The sequence below is a fragment of the Galeopterus variegatus genome, unplaced genomic scaffold (assembly GCF_000696425.1).
Source record: "Galeopterus variegatus unplaced genomic scaffold, G_variegatus-3.0.2 Scaffold2054, whole genome shotgun sequence".
NCBI classification, from domain to species: Eukaryota; Metazoa; Chordata; class Mammalia; order Dermoptera; family Cynocephalidae; genus Galeopterus; species Galeopterus variegatus.
The window spans coordinates 221,222-237,995 of NW_007728165.1; the positions used below are offsets into that span (position 1 = coordinate 221,222).

The 16,774-nt window shown below is 34.6% G+C and overlaps 1 protein-coding gene across 1 annotated transcript in view; it reads right to left on the bottom strand.

Moving 5' to 3' along the window:
- TRDN (triadin) overlaps window positions 1–7,878 on the bottom strand; it is a gene marked incomplete at its 3' end in the record, with an annotated part of 179,582 nt that extends 171,704 nt beyond the window's left edge. Inside the window, exon 1 of the mRNA XM_008580267.1 lies at window positions 7,558–7,878. Within this exon, the coding sequence (XP_008578489.1) occupies window positions 7,558–7,579 (22 nt within the window). The remainder of the gene's footprint in view (window positions 1–7,557) is intronic.
- Window positions 7,879–16,774: the final 8,896 nt, after the last annotated feature.

Below are 16,774 nucleotides of genomic sequence, written 5' to 3' on the forward strand. Positions count from 1 at the left end.
AAAATGTATCTGAAAGTCTAAATTAATTGAAACTGATTCTCTCACATTTTCAAGTTCACCAAGGCCCTTGACATTATTAAAACTAAGTTTGAAATACTAAGAACTTTGCCTTTCCTTTGTTTTTCTCAACATTCCAGTGCCCTGTGTCAGGAAAGGGAGAACGCCGCAGCACATGAGTAGCGAGGATAAAACCAGTTTGTCACAGTGAGTTCTAGTTTCATGCTATCTGAATAAATCCATGTTTTCCCTGTACAGAGCATGTTGCTGAATGTAAATTATCTTTGTTTTTATAGATTAAAAGACTGTATCTTTAACTTGTTTAAATGAAGACCACATGCCCCAGCCCCTGCCACAGATACCAAATTAAAAAATACCTACATCATATATATTTAGATGTAATATTTAAAGTGCATTGTAAGTGAGATGGACTCTGCAGTTTATGAAGAAACAGCTCATTTACATACCAAAGGATCTCTCAAAATTGTAAATTTCAAGTGTCTTTGACAGCTTGACTTTAGGCAGAGATGTGGAGATGTTTGATGTGTAGAGAGCACAACTTGTATAGAGAGGAGCAGGGCTTTATTCGTTACACATTTGCCAAGGATACTCTTTTTAGCTCACTTTGAAGATGGAAATTACTATCTTTTTGGACCAGGAAGTTCATCTATAGCTGCATAACCCTCACTTGGGGCGATACATGTTTATATGACACTAAAGCCCTTTTATCAGAAACGACACAAGTCACTCATATTATCCAAAGCAAGTAGGAACTGGGAAGAGCAAAATACTTAACCTTGATGGATCTTCCTAGAGCTTTGAGTTAAATGGAGCCAAAATTCCAGAGTCTTGGAATTATTCTATGATGGTAATGCACAGTTGCTAGATGAAGATTTTTCCCTAATTTGCTCTTTTTAAGTGTGTTACTCTAGATAATATGCATTTTTAATATATTAAGCATGTCCCCAAAGGGTTTCTATTTATTTGAAAAAAGGAAAGAAAATAATAATGTTTTAACATAGGTGTTAAGTTCCAACTAAGCATAAGTATAAAACCAAAAACTTAACTGGAAAATCTTAACCGCCTATGCATTCTCTTTTGAAATTAATATATTCAACCTAAAGTTCAATGTAGATGATTTTAAAATTGCTTAGTTGCGCTGTTTTATGTTTCTCTCATATTAAATATTGTTAACTGATTAAAAATTAATACAAACAGCATTGGAAGCTTTAAGAATCTAAGGATTCCTATGCCTTTAGTATAATAGCTGAACAGCATGATTTTTAACTTACAGCCACAATGATGACCACAAATAAGCCGGAAAAAATTAAGAAGCATTTAGGCTGATAAACAGAACATTTTCCATTGGTATTGTGTGCTTATGGGGTGGGGGCTATGGAAAATGTCACTATTACAAATAATAATAATAGCAACAGGAAAAAATTTCTCAGTGGAACCCAGCTAGGGCTGACACTACAAAGATATCTTTTCTGTTCATTTTCCCTACAGATTTTGCAGGTTTTACATCATGGACGCTTTGCTAAATTACAAAAGCATAAATTTAATTTGCTAACCAGCACAATCTTATAAAAAGTTGAAAAAATTCCTCTGGCCATATTATTCACAATTAACCTAGATTCACCTACCAGTTTACAATCTCTTCCTGAGGTCCCTTCCTTCCCTGCTCATGTACAGTTAAGCTGTGGAGTTAGTGCTGGAAACCTAATTTTTTACTAAGTGTCCATGTACTTGCTGCTCTAGCACACTTCCTTTTCTTAATGCTGCCTTCTATTAGCTCTGCACTAGTTTTTCTCTCTGACAATTGAACTATACTGCACTGGTTTTCACAAAGTGCTTTTCTTTTCTTTTCCCAAATTCAACTGGAGCAGTAAAGAAGATAAAGAAGGTTTTTGTAATACCTGCTTTTCAGTTTCTGGGATATTTCAAAGAGATGCTCATGTAAAAGCTTGGTACTTATTACCCAAACACAATGTTCCTGGCCATAGCAATTTTGGGAATTATTTTTCCTTGCATGATATTGACTCCTAGGTTTTTAAATTGTTCTCAGGCTTTCCCATAAACCATCTCAAGTATTAACTGTTCATAGTTACTGTCTGTAATTAATGTCACTAATAACTTTGAGAAGTGATGTGAAACTAACCTACAGATTTCCACATTTATAATAGATATACTTAAAAATAATTATTTCCTTGTCTGCTTTTACAAGCATAAAGTGTATTTCTGGACCCCTCTGTCTAATACAAGTGTATCAGTTTCCATTTCAATAAAAACAGACTGTTCAATTTAGAGAGTAATTTGCACTTACAAATACATTTGCTGACCAGTGGATTCACTGACCCATATATGTAATGAAAAGTAAATTCTTATTAAAAGTTATTTCCTTTACTAAAAACATCAACTATGTTCTTTTGTTTTTTCTTAACTCTTTATTGTGAAGAAGCTTAAATATTCACAAAAGTAGACAGAATATTATAATGAAACCCCCCGTACCCACTATCAACCCCAACATAATCAAGTCATGACCAACCCACCCCACCCACATCCCATCTATTTTCTTTTCTGGCATATTATTTAGAAACAGATTTCAAACATTGCATTATCTCATCCATAAATATTTGAGAATGCATCTCCAAGTAGTAAGTAATTTTAACACCACCATATGGTTATCCCACTAAAAATACAATAATTAATTATATCATCTAACATCCACAGTGTGTTAAATTTCCAATTGTTGTATCAGAAATTTTTAAGGTTGTTTGAAGCGAGACCCAATAATCCCATACGTTGTGATGAGTTGCTATTTTTTTTATGTTTCTTTTAATCCATAGATTTTCTTGTTCTTAGTAACTTATTTGAAGGAACTGGGTTGTTCGTACTATAGAGGTTTGCATACAGCGCATACTGTACTGTAGTTTTTAGCATATTCCTTATCCCTCTACTTCTTGAAAACTGGAAGCCATGACATTTTCCTTTTCTTTTTTTTTCTTTCTGTCTTTCTTCTGTCTTTCTTTCTGAATCAGAGGAGTCAGTTCTACCTGTTATTTTAATGGTTGGTTGGGTTTTGCCTTATATTTTGCCAACAGTTTGCCTTATTGTGGCTTCCACACTCTTATACATGGATTTTTGCATTACCTTCAAATGCTACATAATGTAAAAGTTCCATCTCCCACTTCAATGACCCATGAGCAACTCTTTTCATTTTACTATGCCTCTTGCCATCATGGCCCTCCTCTTCCAAATATACTGGCTTTTCAATGCCAATTTTAAAATGTGTTCCTGGAATGAAAAATGGTATTTTATATGTAGTCTATTGCTTTTCTTGATTAGGAGAATGGAGAACATAACCCAGAAGTGAGCAGGGCTTGAACCTAGTGCTACCGCCCCCCACACCCCCAAGTCATCGCCACTTAGGCCAGAGTAGCTGCTGTTTGCTTGGGGGAGGTATGTACAAATGTGAGGGCTGAATCTCTTCCTTCTCTTAATTTCCCCATCCATTTCTCTAGGTGATATAACTTATATGCCTAGTTCTTAAGTAGTTTGGCTGTGAATTCTTGATTTTTCTTCTTGAGAGCAACAATGGGTGCTCTTGTGCTACTGGAACAGTGCAAGGTATAAAATAAATGACCGTGTTGGCTCTAAATTTTGAATACCAAATCCTCTCACAATTTTGATTGTTATAGAAGCAGTGAAATGTCATTCAGCTAATAGTAAGGAAAGAGTTTCATACATAGTACAACAACCCTTCTACTGAACCCTGAGGTTATATGATAGTTTAGAAGTTAAGAATTTGACATAAGCTCTTCTAACTTTTTATTTATTTTTTGTATATAGATAATTTTATATGAAAGTCTAAATATGACCATATTCATAAGTTGTTTTTTTTTAAAGTAATTGATTATATGTATTTGTGGGGTACAGGGTTGTATATCAATACCTGTGTACAATGTATGATGATCAGATCAGGATAATTAGCATATTCATCATTCAAAACATAATAGCTTCCTTTAACTAATGTTCTAGTAAACGTTAAGTTAATTACGTGTAGGAACACAACCAATTTAAATCCATTACATAAAAATGTGTATTTTCCTATATTTTGGAGGTTCTTGTACCCAGAGAAATCAACTATACAGTTATTGTAAAGCATAATATGACCGTATTTTAGTTAACTGGCAATTTGAAAACATTAGGTATTTTACCAACTTTTTAAAAAGTTTCTGACCATCTTTTTAACAAAGCTACTAAGAATTAAGCAAACTTTGCTTCATTATCTAAATTACTCAAAAGGTATTTTTGTATATATGCTGTCAAATAGATGCTGCAACTGGTAGTTGTAAGTTTGTATGGACCTCAGAAGGGGGAGCTAACTTTGGCACTTGCCTGGGAATAACTGGGCCTCTGGAAGGAAGGTAAAGGGCTATTTATAGCCCTTAACCTGAGCAATGTTTGAGTCTAATCCAGTCTAACGCCTGTTCTAACCTATCCAATGTCGCATGGGCCTATTCTAGGCCCCCCAAAATCACTGAATTGATACCAAGTTAATTATAAGTCTCACACAGTGAGGGGACATACTCAACACAACTCTGTGGTCAGGCCTGTGTATGAATCTTAGTACACCATAATCAGCTATGTGAATTCAGATACATTTTTTAACCTCTCTGAACCTCAGCTTCCCATTCTATAAATACCAATAATAACAATAATTACCTCATTTAGTTGTCCTGAGAATTAGTTTAATATGCTGTTTGACATCTTATGTCTTTAAAATAAATGAGTTGTTATTGCCATTATAATTATATGTATTAATTTATTATGGCCAGGATCAAAAGTGCTGTTTTCCTAAAATCTGGGGGCATCCAACTTTTTCTTAGTTCTAGTTTCTCTATTGCTCTGTACCTGAAATGTAATTCAATATCTAGCATTATTTTCTTTCTTTCCTCTGATGAAGTCATCCAACTCAAAACATGCAGTGGAAATCCATGTGAAGATCTCAGAAAGGTTTACAGACATGCCATGTACTACAGTTGACTAAGCACTGGGATAAGCCACAGGAGACATGAATTGTATCCTCAGATCTCCCCTAAATATCAATAACCATGGGAGAGTGATATAATTTATAATAATTTATATGAGCACGGGCTTTCCAAAAATCGAGGTGAGGACAGTGGACTAGAGCTCTGTAAGGTGCTGCTCTAGCTCAAACTTTCTTAAGTACTATAAAATATTTGTGATAAGTGGGTGGGAAGGCTAATCAGTAGATGGCATAAGGCTATCTGATATATTGCTTACATGTTCAGTGTTCAAAAGTGGTTGCAAAATAAATATAGCAGATGAGAGAAAAGACTGTTCCAGGATGAGGAAATAGTCTGTACCAAGGACCTGTACACAAGTGTACCTTTTATAAAAAGACTTGAAGAAGGCTACTGTAGTTAAGGCACAAAAAGTGAGAATCATGAAGACAAAATAAAAAGTGTGTAGTAGAGCAGCGTGCAAAAATCCTTGAATAACCACAGAGAATGACTGTGGTATCAACCTTAAAAGATAAATTCATTTGAGTTGTCAGTCTAATTTTCACTAGAGAAATATTATCAATAGATCATTCTAGAAGAGGAAAAAAACGTGTAATTGATATTCAGATGATATAGATCCTATGAACTATTAAGACCAGGGAGTGTTAAATGACTATCACCAAGGAATTAGATGGCATCTTACTTTTTAAATTTTATTACTAATTTAATTATTCTTAATGGAAACTCCAAGAGGTCATTCAAGATACCTTTAAATTCTCCACCTGAGAAGGAGAAACAAAAGTTCTGTTTCATAATCAGGAATACTTCTGTAAAAATTTTATGAATCAAGTGCAAAGGTCTATAGGGCATAATCCACAAGCAAGCCAAAAATGGTATGTCTAGCTGACCTCTGAATCAGCTGGCAGTCCGTGCCCTACACAGAGGTGGGGAAGCATTCTCATAGGTACCTTAATAACTTGTGCAGGCCTAAGCAAGAAGTTTTTATAGATAGCTCTCTTTAAAACAAACTAAAGGCCACATGACACAGAATATCTAAGGAACAGGAAAAAATGCTATTTATATTTAGTTAGCAAATTCTGAACTAAAATTGGTAAAGAGTAAACCTGATATCTTCTTAGAAAAGAGAAAAAACACAAACTAGATTTAAGAGAGCTGGCTTCAAATCTTGGCAATGCTACGGTCTTGAGCAAGTTACAGAACATCTCAGTTACAGTCTTTTGTCCCTGCAAAACAAAGATAATAATTCCTACTTAATTGAGTTGTGTGAGGCTTAAATAAGTAAATATACATAAAGGTCTGAGCAAAACACCTAATACATAGAAATCCCTCAGGGATTGTTGTTATTAATTTGGGGTGCCAGACTAAATTTCTTAGTGGAAGGTGCAAGTAAGGCAATTCTTATAAATATTGTATGAAAATCTCCAACAAAAATTATTGTGTGTTCGTACTAATTTCTACCCCAAAGGACAAAAAACACGTTTTATTTTTCAGTTGTCTAATTAAAAACAAACCAGCACAGAATTCAACTTGGAAGCTGTCAAGAACACCACCTGTCTGGCTTTTTTTCACAGCTGTCAGAAGCAAATTTTAGATCCCCCTTCCAAATTTTTATCCCCATTAGAACCAGACTCTGTCTGTATCCAAATGCTTTAGTTTTAAAGGTTTCCTTTATTCTAAGAAATATATTTTACGTATATCTATATGTATATTGGTAAAATGTGCTACCACGGTCAAATTAAAATTATATGTCTTATTTATAGCATGTAGCTTTTCAGTATAAGTATTAAAACAGAAAATATTTATTTTAGTACAAAGATAGAATTTACTATTTAGAAGGAAAAGAGTAATAAGTTTATGAAAAAAATCAGAATTCTCACACTTAATTACTTTATTTCTAAGAAAAGATTGATCTACAGTGAGTTTGTGGAATTCCAAACTATCTTTGAATATCCATCAATATTAAAATCGAAACTTTGTGGGAAGTTTATTTGAAATTGTATATAAAACTTACAGGTGTGTGTGTATTTATACACTGTAGTTAGAAAAGAAAAGACAAATTAAAAATCTCCATTTTGAAATATCATAAAGCAAAATTGCTCAAAATCATTTTGCTAAGTTTGAACATTAAATACAATATTTTAAGTTTATTATGATCTCCTTCCTTGCAAGCCTTTTAATTTTTGCTAGATAAGATATCAGCCATCATGTTACACGACCATAGCTATTTATAGAGGTGTGGGTGACAACTGTTAACTAGCGGGGCCTTTGGTATAGCAGAGAACAGTTTCCACATGCAAAATTTCAGAGAATTCTCTTCTCACTCCCCCAACATACAGATCTGGCAGCCTCCCAGTTCCCAAATCCACTTCTCTGATCCTGCACAGAATCACTAACAATCACTAACAATTTCCTCAAAGCAACATTTTAAATGGGCACATTGACAATCAATGTGGCTTTCAATTTACACAATTTTTCCCTGCTTGATACTATTGGAAAATGGTAGCAATACCTTCAGCAGTGATCTCAGTCATGGTGGTCGGAGAAAGTCAGGTGAAACGTCAGGTGAAAAGTTCCGGTCAAGTGACACTTTGCAGATTACTTTAGGATTCGAGAACTCTGGTAGGGAATTCTGTGTTAAAACGTGAGGGCTCTTCGTTTTCCTGGCTGTTTCTGCTGCTTCTTTGCTGTCCTGCTGAACTTTGCCTCTTCTCTGCAGAGTTCTCCCCCTGGAAACAACCTAAGCCCTTTCCAAGCAGCACTTGTGGCTCAGCTAGAAGTGTCAGCTTCAAACAAAAATAGCCTCATCTCCCCAGGACTCATCAGTACTTTTTTTTTTTTTTTTTTTTTGGCACTCTATAGGAACACACGCACGCACTGCACACGCAACCCCCTCCCCCCCAGCTCTCCAGCCTCAAAGAGAGATAGGCAAATACAACAAAAAAGCCAAAGGAACTAAAAAGTACTGTCTCAGCCCCCACAGTTTCTCAAGATAATTACAGATCTTGGGATCTGTGTCAGAAAACATGAAATAAAGAGTTGAAAGTAATCTTATCCGTGATAGCTCAGATTTATTCTTAGTGCCCTTAATACTCAGAACATTCTTCTCTCCCTTATTTGGATTGGGGAGGGCCCTGTAATGTCTACCAGAGGCAAAAAGGAAGGTAGTCTTAAGAAATTTTCTCAGAACTGATTCCCTACTGGTTCCAATGCACTTAGCAAGTACAGTTGTTTATATAGGGCTACACTTAAAATTGCAACTATTAAATCCTGAAGCTTTCTTCTAACACAGTCATGTTGTAGGAGATTAAGAATTTCTAAACACTTGGCCAATAAGAAATATGTAATATGAAGTTATAGTATGATACTTGAGAATCAATGAATCACTACCTTTGTTATTCTCTTTAATACTTTACTGAAAACAAAATACCTGAATTTATTTATGCAGTAAAAGAAAAGGAAAGTGACATGAAGTTTGGAAATTCACAACTAACATTTTAGTAAAAGATTTTAACTTTTCCCTATCTCAACTTTTTTGTGAAAATCAAGTTTTTTCTTCAATATGATTTGATTTTTAACATTTTTTTGAAATCTGTTTCACAGCATGGTGAATATATAGCTAATAATTTAATACTGTACCAATACTGCCAGAAAAGTAAATCTCAAATGATCTCGTCACAAAAATGTCAAATATTTAAGATGATGGATAGGTTAATCAGCTGGATTTAATCATTCCATATTGTATTAAAATATCATAATATCATTTTGCACCCCATAAATATATACAACTATAATTTGTCAACATATAATAAAAAAATAAAATAAATACATTGTAAATTTTTATATAAGACAGACCTCATTTTCCTAATCATGCCCTTAATGAAAGTAATAAACAAGTGCTGGTCTTTTTTAAAATATAAGAATATAATCTAGTAAACTCATTTGACCCCTCCTCAAGCTCTATAAACATGCTATGAAAACACACAGCTGAAAAGCGAAGTTCAATCATTCAGCTTGGTATGCACAATGTCAAATGATCCCCACGGTTTTTTTTCTTTACTTGAATAGAACACATTTTTGACTGAATTGACTGACTGTTTAGGTTCTTTGTGGACACAGTTGTAGAAAAGAAAACCAAAACATTGCTTTAGGGGGAGAAAATTGTAGCTACTTCTATCTCATAAAACCACTCGTGTTCATTTTCTTGAGAATTGCTGTAAGCATATCTTCTAGGGCCAATATGTAAGGGACCTTTCGATGGTTAAATAAAAGCTCAAACATTTTTAGTATAAAAAAGAAAAGGATCATAGCAGCAGCTAACAATTAGCTAAATTGGCTGATTAGCATTTAATCTTCCCACTCCTAGCCAGGTGTTAATGAGTAGAGAAATATGCAATAGTTGGTGGTTGGAAAAAGAAGGAGAATCAAAGGGCATTGATAATCATAAACTCTAACCAATTGGTGCATAATCAAAGATTGACTACATTTTTATTCTCATATTCTACCTAATACATGCTCGTACTTTAATCTTTTAGCCTTAACGTGCTGCCGTTGGTCGTCAGTACCTCTTGAATTTGTATGGTACCTCATAGATCATAAAGCAAAGCCACGTCTGTTGTTTTTAAATTTTAGGCTCAGGAGAGTGCTGTGACAGCTATTTCTGTAGACAATGACCTCCTTCCTGCATGTCAGCAGTTCTGTCTTTATTTGCTGCCCTAATTCCTAACACAATAGAACGTGCTCCTACATCAGCCGAATAAATCAATTAGTAAGTAAGTAATCTTAATTCACAAAGGAGGAAATAATTCCAGGTAACACTCATGATTTTATCAAGGCCTACACCTAGGACTGGGCCCAGTGGCTTTTGACTACAAATCTGATACAATTCTCAAAAGGCGAGGCCTTGTTGCAAATACTATCCTTTGCAGGTAAATGGGATCACTGCAAATTAGGCCCACCAGCAGGATGGAAAGATGCAAAATTCTCGCAGCAGCCTCCTGGAGCACCAGGTTGGTCTGGAGGAGGTAACCTATGAGCAGTCTCCACACTTTGCCCCCAAAGACATCTCTGTTCAATATCGCCACAGTGCCTCCAATTTTAAGAAAACAATCTTCATTCATCAGTCACTTTCATAGTCTTTCACTATTGTTAACTGAAGAAATAATATCTTGTGTAACTCATTAAGACTTTTCATAGGTCAGGGCCTAAATAAAATTAGCTAACTTAGAGGGGAAAAACTCAATTTCAAACCCTGTCCAATAAAAAGTTTTAAAAAAGACTATAGAGCAAGAATACTAAATTCCTAGTGATTGCTGTTACTGTTATGTTCCCAATCACTAATTTCATGTTATATATGCTAGAAGGAGAAAGAGGAGAAAAAAAAAATTCTAGACAATAAATATGTTTGCAGGATAATAGTTTTTTAAAACACATCTGTGAGATGAGTTGATCAAACTCATTAGACTGAGAAATTAGTATATTTCTCATTATGAAAAGTTATCAGAACTCCTTAAACTTCTTTGAAACCTAGTTTGAGATATATCTTTGAGTTCCAAATTGAATTCTGTGAAGCTTTTCAAAACCAAGCAACTGATGTTTTTCCAAGTATGTACATCCTATTCTTCAGGAAACTCAGAGGATAAAACACTACAAACAATGCATTTGTCCATCATTTTAAAAGGTATTCATTTTAAAGAGATGGTACCAGATCACTGGGCTCTTCCAACATGATCCAGAAGTGGTAGTTCTCTCTTCTCAGCAATAGCTCCTCATGTACTCTCACGTTTTCCATTTTTGTACCATCAGCACAAGTAGACTTACCATGATTTTGCATACAAGAACATTTCTGAAACTAGGATATTAGTAACTGACCTAGTCTATATAAGTTAATGCTAAAACGTGAAAGTTTCTTTTCTTGTTAAATGTTGCAGTTCGGCCAATCTGGTCTCCAACCTGATTATACTTATCATTACCCCTTGTGATTTTCAGTAAGTGTTCTAAATATTCAAGTTACTGGATTAAAATATTCTTTTTTTAGAGCAATTCTGTTAATCTGGCTACTCTGCTATTATATGAACTAACATTCAGGAAGACAAATACATTTCACTATGAACAAAATACTCTTTATCACACTGAATTTCAAAATGTAAACATATTCTGGAGGCAACCAGAGAAGTTTTGTTGATTTATTTGTTTCCACCAAAAAAATAAAATAAAATAAAATAATTTTAAGACCAGACTGCATTATTTTGTTCAGTGCCAATTTTTGGTTTTTGTTTGTTTTTTTTAAGAGGGGTGAGAAACTATATAATTGGGACTAAATTGCTATTTACCACCAGTTACCTATTTTCTCAAGGGCTGGGGATATTTGGGAGCAAGTGGAATTTTAGAATTACTTTTCAAGATCTTCTGTTTCTTAATTTACAGAAACAAACAGCTTATATACTTGAATAACCTATACATGAATTGGTGGTAAATGGAAATCATGTAATAAAGCAAATTGTACAATATATTACATTTAAACAGAGTGCAAGTAAATTTGTGTGAAATACAATTAGGATAAAAATTCTCTTTACTTGGATCTTAAAATAATAACTGATATAACTTCCTTGTGAACCTAAGTTTTCAAGTTCATTTTAATAGAAGACAAAGATAAATAACCAACTGGAATGATAAGAAAAAAGGGGGGGGGGACAGAGTCATGATGCACGAAACATTTGTAATTAAGAGCAAATAAAATATGATTTACTGTTTCAGTGCCTCAGTTGAAGGAACTTACCAGGGGAAATATAAAAAAGAGGTTTACATGTAACTTTGTAGGTGAAGAAAAACTGGCAAACACAATTTAGATTTGGAAAGAATAAATTTTGGCTTTTTAAACCTTACAATGAAGAAATGCCGAAGAAACTAGGAACCATGGAAGTGAATGTGGAGGGCATTTGATTGCTTTCATTTGACCTTGAAATCCCATCACATGACCTAGAAATTCCTCTGAAGCTTACACTTGATAAAGTTAGTCTTCAGAATCACAAGAAAAGCTTCAAGTGAACTATTAGTTCAATAATTTTACTTCATCTCAACACCACCATTCACTTCATTTTAAATTGTTCTATGATCTTTTTGTGTCATAGAAAGTCTCCTTCAGCCCTCATTAGTTTCTCTAAATGGCCTGTACTCATTTCTTTAATCCAGGTTGAAAATCGTTCCATAGGCTTGCCTCACCATCTGATTATTTAGAAACTGTGTCATCCAGATTGTTTCAAATGACAGAAAGCATTCCAGTACAATTAAAAACTTTCCTCTCTTTAACAGTGACTCATGAATAGCTGAGTCTCCAATATCAGGCTTCTTTCCCCACACGCATTTGACATTGTCAAACATTCTCTTAGAAATTTGCCTGCGTCAATCTAGTCTTCAGCTAACAAAGACAACAGTTGCCTCTTTCTTCTAAGAGATACCATTCCCTGAAGATCTGGTGTCTGTCCACTACTACTGTCCTCTTTATGAAGATCTGCAATATACAGTAGTAGTGGGCCCCTGTAGAGTTTATAATTCAGATTACTGCTTTCTATTTTGCGGTCTACCACATATGATCTGCAGCCTGTATTCCTGGTTGCCATTCAAAAGCAATTTATGATCTGTGCTTTTTATATTTTCTTAAAAAAACATAAATACTTTTCTTATAAAAGATAAACTGCTGACCAATTCTTAGATACAAATTTCTACTTCTCTTAAATGATTTATATGGATATTTCTATTTGCTAAGTTTGAAAAGGTTCATATCATCTTGTTCTTTACATTTTGATGCTTTACATTATCAACAGTGCAAACTATTGTACCTGGTTGATGATTACTGAAAACCAGCTAGAGTCACCAACTTTGTCAGCTTCCTTACTTATCAGGAAGGAAAATAACTTGTACTCATTAATCCCAGTCTTCAGTAAATACATATTAGCTCTTTGCTCTGAGCACTAGGCTAGGTTCTAGTGACAAAGATAAATAAAACAAGGATTTCATCTTCAAGGAACTCATAGTCTAGTAAGAGAGCCAAACAGGTAGACTAGACATTATAATGCAGCGTGATCAGTTCTAGAGGAAACACTATGCATTTGGGTGACAGAAAAAAAACCACAAAAGTTTTAACAGAACAGGAAAGGCTTCCAGAGAAGGAAAATATTAGAATTTGGTCTTGACGTGTAAGAAGTTACTTATATAAATAGTTGATTGAGGACATAATTTCCAAGTAGAGGAAACAACTCAGGAAAAATTATAGACGCCTAAACATCATGGACTTTAAATAGTTTAGTAAGATTTGGTCACAGGATACTGATAAGGAAGCTGCAGAAAAAGAAACAGAAATAACTAAAGAGAAATAAGACAATACAATACAGGAGAAACAATACATAAAAGGAGAATACTAAAGTGTCTTATAAGTCATACTAAGGTGTTTGGACTTAATCCTGATTTAGGATGAGATTTAATTGTTTTAAGCAAGAACACGAAATGATCAAGTTTATCTTTTACAACAACAAAGTGGTCATCATAGTTTTCTTAAGACAATTTCAGCAGAGCCTTAGAAATAGAAGTCAGAATACAGAATGTGTGGCAAATGAGAAATCTAAAACAAAAAGTAAACCTAAAATATAAGGTTGCTTTTAAAAAGGAAGCTTTTTGAAAAGCACAAGAGTGTGATGGATTAAGAATTAGATGAGGATACAGGCTAATTAGAGGATTTTCTCTAAAGATCAAAGAGTCTTGATCATGTATATTCTTTGAGGGAAGGAATATAGGAATGAGGGAGGAGAGATTAATGGTATAGGAGAGGGAAAAGATAAAAAATAGAGAGAGCTTGAAGCAGATGGAAGGGTAAAATTAGAGCTCATTTGTAGAATACTTTTAAAGAGTTATAAAATTCATAGTAAAATTAAAAGAAAAGTAAGTTTGGGCCCAAATATGGGTAATTTTTTACTTGAGAAGGGGGAAAATTAAAGGAATTCATACCTGATGGCATTATTTTTTCTATGAGTCAATATTATCTGCTAAGAAACAAAGGATTAGGGTGGGACTGACATCTTGAAAAGAGTTCTTAATGTTTCAGAAAGCTGAAGAGGGAAAACAAGGAAGTTCATAAGGATTGCAGAGTGCTAGTGAGAGGTCAGCGGGGCTTAGAGACCCAAAGTTCTTAGTAGCAGATCCAGATGTATTAAGTAGGGTAATAAAAGAGGCAAAAAGACCTCCAAAGAAAAAGACCTCTCAACAAAACAAAAACTTATTTCCTTCTCATGTTGACAGTTCAGGGAGTATTTCAGGTTAGTGGGCAGCTATTCTCTACAGTGTCATTTAGACATCCAGGATGATGGCAGTTCTGCAAGCTGTATGTGTCTCCCAAAGTTGCTCCAGCCTTTATCACTCTGGGGAGGCAGAAAGGGCAAAGCTTTGCAAGGCTGTATGGATCAACACTGGAAGTGACATGAATCACTGCTGCTGGTATTCCACGGTAAGAACGTGATTCCTGGTCATAGCTGACTGCAAGGGGTGGGCAGATTTATGTGATGGCAGTTTTATCCTACTAAAACCCTACTACTGGGAATGAAGTCACCACAGGACTGTTTTGGAGTTCTCTGTAGCTATGTTAACACATGGAACATAGGAATGGAGAAGGAGATAGCTGAAATACAATCTTTAGGCAAGTGTGGCCTTCAAGAAAAGTTTTAGCTTAAGTTCAACTGAGGCAACTGTATGGGAAGAGAAACACAGATATGAGAGTTTGGGAGAAAATATATGATCTAAAGAGCTTTTATTTAAAGTAGTATCTAAGGATTATAGGGCATATTTATAAATCAATCTTTTTGCATTCAGAATATGGATTACTTTTAACTTCCAAAAACATGAAGAGTTGCAACATCCTATGAATATTCATGTGAATGAAAAACAAAGACATACCTACCAAGAATGAAATCATTTCCAATGATTGGATATCAGAGCATTTGACTTCCATTTTTATAAGGAGTTTTTAAACATTTCTTTATTCAAGTCTCTTTCTTTCTCTCCTTTTACATGGGGAGGGGAGTATACTACCACCTGAATTTACCCCTGCAGAGTATTTCATCAATTCAAATTAAAGATGTATTTTACAGTTGTCACTGACATATGACTTTGAGAATATGAACTGCTGTATAAATGTTAAATGTTCCTATCCTCATGAAAATCACATTTCACCTCACAGCCGTGTCTGGTTTTTCTATTCATTATTCATTTGAAGTCAAAATTTTCCATTTTCAATATTATAATTAATTTGAATATTATTAAATGTTGTCACAACTGGCAGATTGTCAGCTTTCCTCGACCTCCTAACATGTATCCACCCTCATTTTAAATACTTCATTTTTATTTTTAATCTCTTTCAAAATGAAACTGAACCATTTGCTTTATATCTCTAAAAATTCCACCTAACAAAATAGATCCACTCCTTTTTCCTCACTGCTTACCCTTTTATTTAACAGGAGTTATTTTCTGTCTTACATGCCCCCGTCAGTGTCAGCCTGACTACCTGAAAGTCAATGCATGTAGGATTTGCATTAGGAAAAATGTGTGTGTTTTGTCAACTTTACATCCCACAAAGAAATCGTAGACTCTAAGTTTAGAATAGAATTTCAAACCAATGTAAGTGGTATTTCATGCTGGGAACAAATAGAAGCTGTGAAAGACACTGGGGTTATAAACCCGTGCTGCCTTGGCATGGTCAGTAAATAAAATAGACAGTTGGATATGAAGAATAACGTAGAAAGGACCCTGGTCCCAAAATGTATCACCCAGTAGGGAAGCCTGTTACATACAAATCAAAGGCTCAGTCCTATAATTTAGAAATTGAATTTGAAAGTTTTCTATTAAAAGGCAAATAACATTTGGAATACAAAATTAAGTTAGCAACTGGATGGCACATCCTATCACAGAAGCTACATTTCCCAGGCTTGTGCCATTTAGAGACACTGCTTCTTTACCATATCACCCTCTCTCATGAGCCTGGATACAGTCTTGAAATGCTCCCTGGCACTGCAGTCCATGCAGTCACTACAAATTATCCCAGCTGGCCCTTATGATGAACCTAAGTGCCATGAGTTTGGGAAGGGAATCAAAGGAACCGATCGAGAAGGTTGAGACCTCACTGAAAGAACAAACAGAGGCCTTCCCAATGCCAAACTTTAAGAACCTCTTAAAGGGGCTGCTGTGTCTCTATATACATAACTGCTCAGCATTATAATCTGGAGAGACAATCAATTCTGACAATTCACTATATCATTGGAACTATAAAAATCAGCATTTATTTCAGCTGCTTCAAATTAGAAGGATCTATAATTTTGTTTATGCTTTGGAAATGTTGTGGACTACAGACATGTTTGATTTAGTCACTGATTACATTTACATTCCACTGGATTAATTTAGCATCATCATACTTTTTTTTTTTTAACAGAAAGCTTAAAAGCAAAGGAATGGAAAAGAAAAACAAAATGTTATCAGAAAAATTATTAAGCACCTATTCACTGGTGGGACACTTATTTCAAAGTGTAATTAGTTTAAAGGTTTCTCAGAAATGTACATTTACAGCTTTGAGGATCTTAGTAACAGTTAGAACTTTGTCATTTTATAGAGAGAACTGAGATTCAAAAAGGTTAAGTGACTTACCCACATTTACGTAAATTATTGAAGAGCCTGAACTAGAATCTGAGCTC